At 32.9% G+C, this 14,546-nt stretch overlaps 1 protein-coding gene across 1 annotated transcript in view; it reads right to left on the bottom strand.

Moving 5' to 3' along the window:
• Nucleotides 1-2,164: 2,164 nt before the first annotated feature.
• Nucleotides 2,165-14,546, bottom strand: part of LOC111700646 (ATP-binding cassette sub-family A member 2) — a 44,812-nt gene continuing 32,430 nt past the window's right edge. Inside the window, exons 36-50 of the mRNA XM_023471626.1 lie at nt 14,055-14,215; nt 13,895-13,970; nt 13,472-13,595; nt 12,946-13,052; nt 12,642-12,870; nt 12,224-12,491; nt 9,362-9,473; nt 8,837-8,898; nt 8,405-8,499; nt 7,175-7,274; nt 6,992-7,071; nt 6,401-6,513; nt 4,404-4,484; nt 3,535-3,982; nt 2,165-3,493 (exon numbers count right to left, since the gene is read on the bottom strand). Coding sequence (XP_023327394.1) covers nt 3,886-3,982; nt 4,404-4,484; nt 6,401-6,513; nt 6,992-7,071; nt 7,175-7,274; nt 8,405-8,499; nt 8,837-8,898; nt 9,362-9,473; nt 12,224-12,491; nt 12,642-12,870; nt 12,946-13,052; nt 13,472-13,595; nt 13,895-13,970; nt 14,055-14,215 — 1,705 coding nt within the window. The 3' untranslated portion in view covers nt 2,165-3,493; nt 3,535-3,885. The remainder of the gene's footprint in view (nt 3,494-3,534; nt 3,983-4,403; nt 4,485-6,400; nt 6,514-6,991; nt 7,072-7,174; nt 7,275-8,404; nt 8,500-8,836; nt 8,899-9,361; nt 9,474-12,223; nt 12,492-12,641; nt 12,871-12,945; nt 13,053-13,471; nt 13,596-13,894; nt 13,971-14,054; nt 14,216-14,546) is intronic.

Here is a 14,546-nt window from a genome sequence, read left to right as displayed (position 1 = left end):
AATTGAAAGTTAGGAGAAGATGTTGATAACAATTTAGATTTTTAATCTCTACCATTTTGTTTATTTTCTAATACAGTAAGTTCTAATTAGTATAAGAGTCAAGTGCCCACATAATCCATCTAAAGACAATAAAAATATGTTTTTACGATAGGTTTTTAGAGTGCCATCTCACGGCCACTTGTTGAATATAATACTCATTCAGGGGTTAACTTTAACATTTTTCAAAGAAATACTCCAATTTTAAACATGAAACATAACAATTATGAGTTCACTCTTTTTCTGAAGATTTTGTGTTTCGTATCTAAAGGATCCTTAAATATCCCTGAATGTTTGATGATTGGTCGTGTACAGTACTTGTACACAATAGAACATGCTGTGGAAAATATCGCATATTTTAACTGATAATCGATCTCTGTAACTCTCTTATCTCTGGTTATTTTTTGTACTGCAACGTACAGGCTCTGTGCTGTAAAGAGTAGGGGTGTCGCCGCCTGACATCAAAGATCCATCTTTTACATAAAAAATCAATAACATATTCTGGTCATAGGAAACTATCGTATTAATTATCAAAATTAAACGATCGAAACGCATTATAATTATAATAAAAAAGTCTAAAAACAAAAGAAAATTTTACCAAGAAAGGAGGGAAATAACTTGATTTAGAAAACTTAGAGATTGAGATGACGAGCATAAAAATTTAAAAGGTAAGACGAGAATTCATTTTTTAAATTACAGATAAATATTTCCACAGACATTACTGAGCAGTAGTAAACTCTACATTGTACTCTTCTTATTGTGTATTAGAGGAACAGTGATCTATTCTTGTTTACAAACACAGCCCAGAGGCCGTTCCTTCCATAAACTACATTGGTCGACAACTTGACGTCTCCTATTTTGGTCGTGAAATGTACGGAGAAATATCTATCTATCAGATAAGAACTTAGCATGAGACATCTAGAGGCCAACATATCGTCCCCCAAAGTACGTGAAATACACGGCTACTTTCTATGGAGAGAATGGGCTCAAAAAGAACTGGTTTGAATATGTACACAGAGAATACGCAACAGCAATTCACTTTCCTTGCTTTCTTACTTTGAGAAACAATAAGTAATGTATCGTCTTTTATTTATTAATTTCTGATAATTTCTATGTTCAGACCTCAATTTAAACTTATCAATTTTAAACAAGAATAATTCATTTATCCATTTATAAATTCATTTATTTATTTATCCATCTATTCATTTATTTATATAACTCTATTATTGGAAGTTCGACTGAATTAAAGTCTATTTTCCCTTTAAGCTCGCAGATATATTCTCTGTACAATGTACAACTCTATTAATGGAAGTTCGATTGAATTAATGTCTATATTCCTTTAAGCATGCTTATCAACCATTTCTCAGGCATTGCACATTTAAAGAATTAAAGTTTGCTGTTTTTGACAATCAAGCTTTAAAATTGTACTTTTTTGTGTTGAAGAGTGGACACGTATTGTACGTTTATTTTAACTTTTTAACTATTTTCTTTAAAAATGGCCAGAACCTAGAGCGAAAATAATACTCACAGGATTACCAGAAAAATACAAAATTGACGAGTTGAAAAAAATATACTTTAAACAGTAAATTATAAACCCTGAAAGAAGATGGATTTAAATAAAAGGATTAATTGTTTGAAAAATATATCTAAAAGAATATTACCAAATATTTTATTATCTATAACATGATTACAATAGTAACAAAATTACATAACTTTGGACAACTTGTTACTTACATAAGAGTAACATTGGATAAATATTAACATCTTACAGAATTTTACATAATTTAATCAATAAAAACTAGTTTTATGCATATTTAGGCTATAAGTTAAAAAAACCGAATTCGTTGTTTAAAATAATATTAAAACTAAAGATGCACAAGAACTAATGTGACTCAATTTAACGCTCACCCTGAACAAAAATCAACAAATGAAGAAATTTGTGGTTTTACTGTAAATTTTTTGAGTAAATGCGAACTTTTTACAAAAATTACTCTGTGAAATGAAAAAGGTGAACTTTTATGTATGAATTCAGGTCATCCAGGTGCTGCTTTAAAAAAAAATTCACTGAAAATTACCAAAAATTCACCAAAGGAGTTGAGTTTTTTTCAAAAACTCTGATTTTCTAGTTTCTATATCCTTGCCATCCAATGTCATAGACCTATGATATTTCAAACTATGAATTTCAGGTTGCAAAGATATAGAGTTTAGCTGGAAAATGTGAGTTTGAAGCAAACATTCAGTTCCTTGGGGGCAAGTAAGTGCACACTAGGCATCTAGTAAATTCTAATATATTTGATTTCTCAAAATCATGTTCATGTGGCGTTAAAATTGTACTATTTAGTAAGATAGGTTTATAAAATAGCTTTCTACGGAATGATTCTAATTATACTGGACGGGACAAATACATAGCTAATCACAGAGAATAGGAAATATTTATGACTAAATAATATACCTTGTTTATATTTTTCAGGATTGTTTATTTTTTACCTTTTTGAAAAAATATTATAATATTATATTATTTTTTGACTTTGTTGTGTTAAAAAAGAAATTGATTTTTTGCCACAAGTTTAATTTTTCGAGTCCATATATTTTTCCAACCTGATGTTGTAAATCTTTGATATTTCAATCTTAGACTTTTTCATCTAATATAATTCACAAATTGAAATATTAAAGGTATACGATAGCTGGTTGTAAAGATTTAGGAATTAAAAAAATTTGAGTTTGTGGCAACTACTTCTTTTCATTTTCCTAATACTGTACAATAAAAAGAATATATTTGAAAAGGGGAACAATTCCCTTTTTATAAGAATAATCAACGTAATATAAAATAAGCCTGCCTGGTGTGTAAATCAAATTCTTGGTTTCTAAAACTAAGGACTTTTGAGAAACGTTTATGAATATGATAAACTTTAAAATTTTGTTGACAGCCTCTTTAATACATGATTTAATGAAAAAGTAACAAGTAGATAGACAAAGCTACTAGATGCTAGTAAAGATTACAATATTTGATTACATAAAATTCTACCCATACAGTGTTAATATGTATGCTGTATAATGACTAAACCATAACTTAGACAAGTGAGATATTTTTTTCCTGTATACATATCTACATATAAGATATGAGAAATTAGACATTGATTGCAGCACAACATACAGGGTTACCCACAAAAGTTGAGACTTCAGAGACGACTTAACGAAATCTAATTCGCATCTTTCTTAAGTTTTTGTGTTCCTGCAACTTTGCTAAATAATTAAGTTTATCATTTAGAACTATTCACATAGCAAAAACAATATTTAGCTTTTAGTTCGTTACAATGTTAACAGTTAACGTTCGTTATTATTATATTATTTTTGGATAAACCTGTATTTAGTCCGGATAAATTTATTGATTGTAACACCACCTATAAACCTGTATTTAATCCGGATAAATATATTGATTGTAACACCACCTATAAACCTGTATTTAGTCCGGATAAATATGTAACACCACCTATAAACCTGTATTTAGTCCGGATAAATATATTGATTGTAACACCACCTATAAACCTGTATTTAGTCCGGATAAATATGCTGATTGTAACACCACCTATAAACCTGTATTTAGTCCGGATAAATATATTGATTGTAACACCACCTATAAGTGGTGAAGAGGTAGATATAAATATCGTGACTATATTAGTGAGACATTCTTTTTACTGCAAACATTGTACACGTACACCTTGTACAGTAGGTTAATTGAAAACTGTACAGCATAACATTGAATATTGCACCGAAATACAGTACATAACGTATCTACTTTAGTTGGAAAAATAACACTGTAAATTGTGAAAAATTGAGAAAAAAAATACTTTAATTCTTTTTGTTAGTCATGGTGTCGAGAATTTTTTGTTTGAGATTCTTTGGTTTTATTTCATCTTCCTGCAGATCTGTTTGTTCCTTAGCAAACCTAGAGTAAACATTGGGTTAGATGTTTGTTCTTAAGCAAACCTAGAGTAAACATAGGGTTAGATGTTTGTTCCTTAGTAAACCTAGAGTAAACTAATTAAACTAACCTAACAAATAATTAAACTAACCTAACAAATAATTAAACTAACCTAACAAATAGTTAAACTTACCTAACAAATAATTAAACTAATCTAACAAATAATTAAACTAACATAACAAATAATTAAGCTAACCTAACAAATAGTTAAACTTACCTAACAAATAATTAAACTAATCTAACAAATAATTAAACTAATCTAACAAATAATTAAACTAATCTAACAAATAACTAAACTTACCTAACAAATAATTAAACTAACCTAACAAATAATTAAACTAACCTAACAAATAATTAAACTAACCTAACAAATAATTAAACTAACCTAACAAAGACTTCGTCTAGAGTAGTCTGAGTTAAACTATAATCCTCTAAGAATCCTTGAGCCCTCAAATCTTCCATATGTCTAAATAATAATTAGTTGATAATATAAACATTGATTTATTGATTGATTGATTGATAATAGATTTATTAAAGTTATCCTGTTTATAATAGACTTGGCAAAGCTGTAACCAAAGGTAAGAGATAAAGTTTAAAAGAAACAGGATAGATAGATAGTTTGGTTCCTATTATACTTGAATACAGCAGGTAGTTTGGTTCCTATTATACTTGAATACATTTTGGTTCCAGGTATACTTGAATACAGCAGGTAGTTTGGTTCCAAGTATACCTCAATACAGCGGGTAGTTTGGTTCCAAGTATATCTGAATACAGCAGGTAGTTTGGTTCCTAGTATACCTGAATACAGCAGGTAGTTCGGTTCCAAGTATACCTCAATACAGCGGGTAGTTTGGTTCCAGGTATATCTGAATACAGCAGGCGGTTTGGTTCCTAGTATACCAGAATACAGGGGGTAGTTTGGTTCCCAGTATACCTGAATACAGCAGGTAGTTTGGTTCCAGGTATACCTGAATAAAGCGGGTAATTTGGTTCCTAGTATACCTGAATACAGGGGGTACTTTGGTTCCTATTATACCTGAATACAGCAGGTTGTTTGGTTCCTAGTATATCTGAATACAGGAGGTAGTTTGTTTCCTAGTATACCTGAATACAGCAGGTAGTTTGGTTGTATATCTGAATACAGCAGGTAGTTTGGCTCCTAGTATATCTGAATACAGCGGGTAGTTTGGTTGTATATCTGAATACAGCAGGTAGTTTGGTTCCTAGTATACCTGAATACAAGGGGTAGTTTGGTTCCTAGTATACCTGAATACAGCAGAAGGTTTGGTTCCTAGTATACCTGAATACAGAAGGTAGTTTGGTTCCTAGAATACCTGAATACATTGGGTAGTTTGGTTCCTAGTATACCTGAATACAGCAGGTAGTTTGGTTCCTAGTATACCTGAATACAGGAGGTAGTTTGGTTCCTATTATACCTGAATACAGCAGCTAGTTTGGTTCCTAGTATACCTGAATACAGCAGGTAGTTTGGTTTCAAGTATACCTGAATACAGCGGGTAGTTTGGTTCCTAGTGTACCTGAATACAGGGGGTAGTTTAGTTCCTAGTATACCTGAATACAGCGGGTAGTTTGGTTCCTAGTATACCTGAATACAGTGGGTAGTTTGGTTCCCAGTATACCTGAATACAGCGGGTAGTTTGATTCGTAGTATGCCTGAATACAGGGGGTAGTTTAGTTCCTAGTATAGCTGAATACAGCGAGTAGTTTGGTTCCCAGTATACCTGAATACAGCGGGTAGTTTGATTCGTAGTATGCCTGAATACAGGGGGTAGTTTAGTTCCTAGTATAGCTGAATACAGCGAGTAGTTTGGTTCCCAGTATACCTGAATACAGCGGGTAGTTTGGTTCCTAGTGTACCTGAATACAGGGGGTAGTTTAGTTCCTAGTATATCTAAATAAAGGAGGTAGTTTGGTTGTACACCTCAATACAGCGGGTAGTTTGGTTCCTAGTATACCTGAATACAGTGGGTAGTTTGGTTCTCCCAGTTTACCTGAATACAGGGGGTAGTTTAGTTTCTAGTATACCTGAATACAGCGGGTAGTTTGGTTCCTAGTATACTTGAATACAGTGGGTAGTTTGGTTCCCAGTATACCTGAATACAGCGGGTAGTTTGATTCCTAGTATACCTGAATACAGGGGGTAGTTTGGTTCGTAGTATAGCTGAATACAGCGAGTAGTTTGGTTCCCAGTATACCTGAATACAGCGGGTAGTTTGGTTCCTAGTGTACCTGAATACAGGGGGTAGTTTGGTTTCAAGTATACCTGAATACAGCGGGTAGTTTGGTTCCTAGTATATCTAAATACAGGAGGTAGTTTGGTTGTATACCTCAATACAGCGGGTAGTTTGGTTCCTAGTATACCTGAATACAGCAGGTAGTTTGGTTCCTATAACTGGAAGCTGGAACTGAAGTTGATTATAATGTTCCTCTTTTAGTTCGGCCAGGGGTAGAAGTACCGACATTCTGGCACTCATCTAGTCATTCATTTATTCATTCATTTATCCTTTTATTCATTATTTAATTCATCCTTCCTTTTATTCATTCATCCTTTTATTCATTATTTAATTCATTCATATTCTTTAATTTACTTATTCTCTTAATTCATCATTTTATTCATTCATCAAATCATTCGTCATTCAATCTTCTGTATTTTTATTCATCTAAGTATGCATTCATTCATTAATTCATCCTTGCATTTTTTATCCTTCTATTTGCCAATAATTTAATGTTTTCATTCATTCATTCGTTCGTTTGTTTATTCATTCAGCCAATTATTTTATATGATATAATTATTCATTAAGAATAAACTTCAATTCTTCATCGTTACATGGTTTAATTCATTTAGTTAATTTAAATTTATTCATTAAACATTTAACATTAAGAATTTAATTTTTGATTTATTGATAAATCGATTTATTGAATATTTGATTGATTGATTGAAAAAGTATTCACCTCTTCTCCTTTCCCCTCCTCACATCGTATAGTAAGAGTATATCCTGATCCGAACCTGTTCTTTAAATGCTGGATAGAACCTGGACAAGTGGAAACTTTGAGATAATTGATAATTTAATATTTTGCTTTAAATTTGTAGAAAAACTCCAGATCAATTTAAGAGCTTTGAAATAAATGTCTTACCTAAGCATTTAAACTGTCCGTTGACCATGATTCCTAATCTTGAACATAGAGCCTCACATTCCTCCATAGAGTGGGAGGTTAGGACTACAGACTGTCCACCCTACAATATACAATATACAATATACCATAGAGCTTTTACATTTTATACAATATACAATATACAATATACAATATACAATATACAATATACATTATACAATATACAATATAAAATTGATGCAAATGTTTACAGTAGTCTGTATGTATGTGCAGGAAGTCCTGTGTGTGCAAAGGACAAATAGTTTCCGATGCATGAAACTTAGTTTATTGATGCTGAAAATAATAAAATCTTGATTTACTCAAACTAAAACTACAAAAGTTAACTTTTTTCTAAAAAATTTTTTCTCTTCTTTAACAATTAATGTTCAAGATTAGGCCCCCCCCCCCCTGCCTATCCCCATAAGAATAAAATTTTTTAGATATTTTTTACATCATTCTTTAATCTGTGATTGCTTTTTCATATCAAAATTTCTTAAGAAAATTTTATGGAAAGCTTATTAGTCGTGCAAACTCTTAAAGATTAATAACGACCTTTATGTTGTTTTTCAACTGTTATGTTTAATGGAACACCCGTAGATCCTATGTCGCAGTAAATATACAACAGTTTTTACGATATAAATTCACCCCCTGTTGATTTAAACTAGTGTTTATATCAAATAAATTAACTGACACAGTGCAGTGGTTTGATTTCACAAGGAGATACAAAATCTAGTCATTTATCAAACACTGTAAAAATCTGTACTTTAACTATACACTGTTATTCTGAATATAATTGATGAACAAGTAATTTTACTGATTTAAAAAATACACTGTACAGTTGTTTTTGATAAGCAGTACAGTATCATAAAATCTATATTTTGGTGTTAAAAAAAAAGAAGTTTATACCATGGCTTTATATAGAATGAATTTGTTGATGTAATTTGCTCAGTGGGGTATCGTGCAGTACATTAGACAATGGACCGGAACCCTGGACTTGTAATTTGTCTTTGATTTTTGTAAAGTTAATAGTTATTACAGGAGTAAAGAAAAGTCTAATTACAACATTGAAAGTAATCAAAGAGAAGGTTTTTTAATTGACAGCTTCAATTGACTTCTATGTTTATGTGTTAATCAATGCTAATTTTACAGCTTAATATAAATTGAAATTAAAAGTCATCTTCATTGTATTGATAAAATCGTTTATCACTGTACCTTGATCATCTCTAGTATACTGTTCCAGAGGAACCTCCTGGCTCCTGGGTCCATTCCACTTGTTGGCTCATCAAGGAACACGATGGACGGATTTCCTAGGGATTTCAAATGTTATGAATTAATTGATTAATTGTCGAATTGTCGAAAAACAATCTACATAGAAGAAAAAACGCTTAGAGGTTTTCTTCTTTACTCTCCATTAAAAAATCTACAAAACACTCATCACTATGAATTGTACCAAATTTTCCCATCCCTACATCATTGCAACCTGATGGTTTAAACCTTTGATAATTCAAACTTAGATTATTTGAACTAACAGAATTCATAGTTTGAAACATCAAAGGTTTACACTATCAGGTTGCAATGATATAGGAACGAGAAAATCTGCGACATTGAGTTGCAAAGATATAGGGATGAGAGAATCAGGTTTACCTACAAGCGCTATGGCAGTTGATAGTTTCCGTTTATTACCACCAGAGTAGGTTCCAGCACATCTAAATTAAAAATGGCGTCCGAGATATACTATATATAAGTTAATTCAGCTGAGCACTGCACAAATATGATCAACCAATGTAAACTGAAATGTATTCGAAATTTCAACTATAAATGGGCTTGTTATCAGATTCACAACAGCCCCTTATACACCTTTGTGTTTTCTATTGCTGTTTCTCGAGGTAAAAGTGATTTATCAGCGGAAAAAGCGACGATTATTGTCAGAATTGACACTTAACAAGACAGAAAAATGATGATATCTTTTATATTGTTACTAAAATAACAGTTTTAAAGGGTACCGTTGTGAATCATCATAGTAAAATGTCAAGGAACCCTATCCCCCTGACATACTCTCATTCCCTGGTTTACTAAGTTACTAACCTATCAGAGTAAGCGACTAGTTACTAACCTATAAGAGTAAGCGACTAGTTACTAACCTATCAGAGTAAGCGACTAGTTACTAACCTATCAGAGTAAGCGACTAGTCCCAGTTTCTTTAATCCCCATTCAGTTGCTCGCTTCACAGAGGCTTCATCCAATCCTCGGAGCCGAGCGTACAAGGTCAAGTGCTCACGTCCTGAAAAAGATTAATTTGACTGGAAACCTCTCTCATAAAGTCAGGGATCATGAAGGTTCTACTAAATTCGGACAGGTCCGACTCTATCATTGTACTGTATTGGTATCAATTATTTAATAGTATTTACTGTAATTCGATATTTCCTAAAAATGACAACGTTTAAAAAGTGATTGGAACTAGAATTTAAAAATCTATATTGTAACATGTTGGAAGCAAGACCGATTAAAATAGAATTTAACAAATCAAGACTCAATATAGATCTTTTGGGATGTCAATTTTTTAATTTTTAATTTTCGAACCTCTGAATATCATTAATTTGTTTCAAGGCAAAAAAAATCTTGTTTTTTAGGAGCGCGCTCTGACAATTTGCTTTGCTCTTAATGATCGTTTAATTTCAAGCTGATTCTAACGATTTTACGTTTATGAATTAATCGTTTGAGAGTTTTTCGCTGAAATAATTGTATTTGTATTGTATGATTTACACAAATAAAGCAAAATCTGAGTAAGTTTAAAATTATAATTCTTTTAAAAAAGGAGTAGGACTGGTGCAAGTTGTATTTGAGCATTTTTATCAAGCAAATTATTTAAAATTTCACATTAAAGGGTGTTGTAGGGACTGTAGGGACTGTAGGGAGTGTAGGGGTTGTAGGCACTGTAGGGACTGTAGGGACTAGGGACTGTAGGAAGTTTAGGGAGTGTAGGGACTGTAGGAAGTGTAGGGAGTGTAGGGACTGTAGAGACTGTAGGGACTGTATGGACTGTAGGGACTGTAGGGAGTGTAGGGACTGTAGAGATTGTAGGGACTGTAGGGAGTGTAGGGACTTTAGGGACTGTAGGGACTATAGGGACTGTAGGGAGTGTAGGGACTGTAGGGACTGCAGGGAGTGTAGGGACTGTAGGGATTGACACACAGCAGCAATGGCTGCTCTAATAACTGCAACGAAGTCAAGAAAGGGATGTAACATGCTCAGATATGCAAGACTCCGCCATTTCCTAGTTCTATTTAATTTATCTGTGGTTACACCAAGTGTCATAGAAATGAATTAAAAAAATACCCATTTAAAAATTTAAGTTTCATTTGTTTAAAAACTGCAAAAGAAGAAATTATAATTTACAAAGATTTGTAATTCTTGGTTTTCAAGTCAATAAATCTTACATTTAAAAAAAAACTGTCTATTTTGCTGCAGATTTTATAAAAGTTTCTGTGCTTATGTTTTTTCCTCTAAATATCTCTATGACTGGTGCAAAGAACTAAGATTGTATATTTATATATTTACAAATATATATAAATATACAATTATAAACCTAATCCAAATATATTGCATACAACACCATGCATTGTAATTTGTAATAAGGAAGAATGTTTTCAAAGCAGAATTTCCGTCCTTTTCAAATGCAAGAAAAAAAAGAAAAAACGTTTTTTTACACAAAGGCTTTTTTACAGTCTAAACTATCACATTTATTCTGATAAATGGGAGTGAAGTCGTAATTCAAGGGATTCTCCATTTATAGGGTGTAATGTTAAATTCACAACTTTACCATTAAAAGCCTTGTCGGATAAAGAATGCAATCAACCATCTTTTTTTTAAGGTTGATTATTTTAAATTGTAGTTTCTCTGCAAAGTGACTTGAGCATTACTGAGCAGATAAATGTCTAAAGGATACTGTTGTATTCGGGTATTCCACTTAAATGAAAGGAAACATAAAATTACAACGCCAGCTGGGGAATAACATCAAACCACCCTCCACCCCCCTCCACCTCCATATTCTGATAAACCTCTGTTAATGTCTCTTTTAACTACTAAGGATCAAACCCACCTCCACCCCCCTATTCTGATTAACCTCTGTAAATGCCTCTTTCAACTACTAACAATCAAACCCCCCCTCCACCCTNCAACATTAGCTGTAGCACCCCCCTATTCTAATTTAACCTCTGTTAATGTCTATTTCAACGACTAAGGATCAAACAGGCTTCTATTTGATTTTGTCAACACAACTTTCAAATTAAATTGAACAATGCATAGTTTCTGAAGTTAAAGTTAAAGATAGTTAAACCCTAAACAAGCTATACATCGAAAAAATTCATCAAATGTCGTATTCTTCACTTTCTGATCATTTAATGTTGCAGATATTTAGTTTTTTAATTAAATGATTATATGGAACTCTTTAAAACTGTTCCCGCATATTCATGGCTATTTATTTATTTTCGCAAATATTAAGATTTACGTAAAATAGTATAAAAACCATTGAAAAATTGTCAAGACGACATTTGATAAATTCTTTTGAGGTACGCCTCATTCAGGGTTTAACTGTATCATGTTAATCATCTAGAGATGACATTGCCCGTGTAATTTCAAAAAATCTGTAGAAAACGATCTTCTGCTAAGTATATGTAATACCAAGGGGGGAAAATATAAAAAATTATCTTTTTGCTTTACTGGTTTTCTGACACATACAATAACTTCTTTCCATTTCCCTTCCCTTCCAATTCATTTCCTTCCAATCCCTTCCAATCTCTTCCGTTCCAATCCCTTCCCTTCCAATTCCTTTTCTTTCCTTCCAATCCATTTCTTTTCCTTCCAATCCCTTCCCTTTCCTTCCAATCCCTTCCTTTCCTTCACTGCTAATCCCTTTCCTTCCAATTCCTTCCCTTTCAACCCCTTCCTTTTAAATCCCTTTCCTTCCAATCCCTTCATTTCTAATCCTTCCCTTCCATTCCCTTCCCTTCTCTCTCCCCTCCTCTAATTTACCAGTAAGCAGTGAATCTAGAGCATCAAACTGTGGACAGTATCCAAGACTGCTTCTGACTTTATCCATATCCCTGAGTATACTGTATCCACCAACAAACGCCTCTCCGGCAGTTACGTCCGTATCTCCAGTCATCATTTTAAATGTCGTCGTCTTTCCAGCTCCGTTGACCCCGAGCAGGCCAAAGCATTCGCCCTTGCTTACTCCGAAGGTCAGATTATCAACTGCTTGGCGAATATTCTTGTTGTATCTTTTGAACAGGTTCTTGGTCTGAAATAAAATTGAGATTAAAAAACCTCTTAAAAATAAAACTTTGTAGAGGAAGCAGATTCTGTGTTACCAATCTTAGAGAAGGTTTTAAGCCTGGCAATTAACCAATCCCATACAGTTGGTCATTTCTGAAATCAAGAATCAACTCACCTGCAGTACATCTGATCCACCTTGAGAGTTTAGAATCCTACTCCGTTCTTTCTCCACATCCTCGTCCAGATCCTCTATCTCCTCCGGTACTTTCGTTTCCGTCTCGTCCTTCTTCAATCTCCAGGTCCAGAACTCGGACTGAATCGCGAGCGTAGCGAGGAAGAAAACAATTCCTTGGACGAACATCCACAGGAAGTATTTTCCGAGAAAATCGAATTCAAATCGGCTCCTGAAAATTTGAGTTATGACAAAAGTTTTGATTTTATTTATGAAAATATCAGCTTTGTAGGTAAAAATAAATTACCTGACTGAGATAAGTCCAAACTTTGCAATAACCGAGTTAATGCTCTGCTCTGTGGCCATATCCATGAGTCCACGGCCCAGGCAATAATGCGGGAAAATCAAGAACACCTGATACAAATTTCAAAATATGCGGCTCGCATTATTTGAATGTTAAGTACAAATTGTAAGGTATCTTTTATCCCAATGATCATATCTTACAGTGAAACCCTTAATAACGAATACATCGAAAGAATTCATCAAATGTCGTATTCTTCACTTTCTGATAATGGAATGTTGCGCGCAGATATTTAGTTTTTTAATTAAATGATTATATGGAACTCTTTAATACTGTTCCTGCATATTCATGGCCATTTATTTATTTTCGCAAATACTGAAATTTACGTAATATAGTATAAAACTCATTGAAAAATTGTCAAGACGACATTTGATAAATTCTTCCGATGCAGTATTCGTTATTAAGGGTTTCACTGTATCAAAACAGTGGTTGTCAGAATTAAATGAATCATAAACTAAAAAATGTTGTTGACCTTCTTACAAATGTTGCCGATATTCTTGAGCTCGACGTCGTCGAAGTTCTCCAGGACGAAGGTGGTGATGGTTGTGATGATCCCGATAAACAGGTTTGCGCAGGCTAGGGTCACGAATGCCGAACTATCGATGATTAAAAAATTAATCGAAAATAATACATAGCAATTTTTAAAGTAAAATTTTAATTGATTTTGAAAACTTCAAAGGGTTTTATTGAAAAAAAGTACAATTTTATCTCTGTACATTAAAATCTTAACAATCTATAGAATTTGTAGAATCTGTAGATTCTACAGATATGTATAATCTGTATAGTCTTTAGAATCTGTAGAATCTGTAGAATTTGTAGAATCAGTAGAATCTGTAGAATCTGAGCATTCTATTGAATCTGTAGAACCTGTATAGTCTGTAGAATCTGTACATACCTGGGTACAGAGAATACGAAGCTGGCAGGGTACATAAGAGGTACAGAAGCAAACCCGTACAGTAGCAATAGGAGAACTTAATAAAAATAATAATAATAAATAATAATAATAATAATAATAATAATCAAATAATCAAAATGACACATATTTTAGAACCTACCTAATGGGCCAAGATTATCCTCAGAAACGTACGCATCTGCGTCAAAAATGAGGAAAATAATGACGCAAAGTGACGCAGATGCGGTATACATGATCAGGTCCCACAGGAGAGCTGACACCCAGTAGGTTGAAGGATTTACACCTAAACAAATATAATTTTTACTGGACATTTTTTTGTAAATTTCTGTTTTATCGTGGAAGTGAAATTAGAGCATAACATTTAGGGTTAAACAGGATAAATGTTGTATAAAACATCATAACACTAAACTACATCTAATCATCATTAGTCTAACTTTTAAATCTGAATCATTTATACAACATTAGCTGTAGCGATAAATTAAAAATTTTTAAAACATCTTTCTTTCTTGATAATAAACTTTAAAATATTTTTAGGACTATATGTTTAAATCAAGGACTTCCCCCAATCCCGGCCACTCCTGGCTAGCCCTCATCTCTTTTAATCACCTTCCAAATAAGTACCCGGCACGCCAAC

This window comes from Eurytemora carolleeae, unplaced genomic scaffold (assembly GCF_000591075.1).
Source record: "Eurytemora carolleeae unplaced genomic scaffold, Eaff_2.0 scaffold247, whole genome shotgun sequence".
Classification (NCBI taxonomy): Eukaryota; Metazoa; Arthropoda; class Copepoda; order Calanoida; family Temoridae; genus Eurytemora; species Eurytemora carolleeae.
This window is presented reverse-complemented; position numbering and strand designations above follow the sequence as displayed.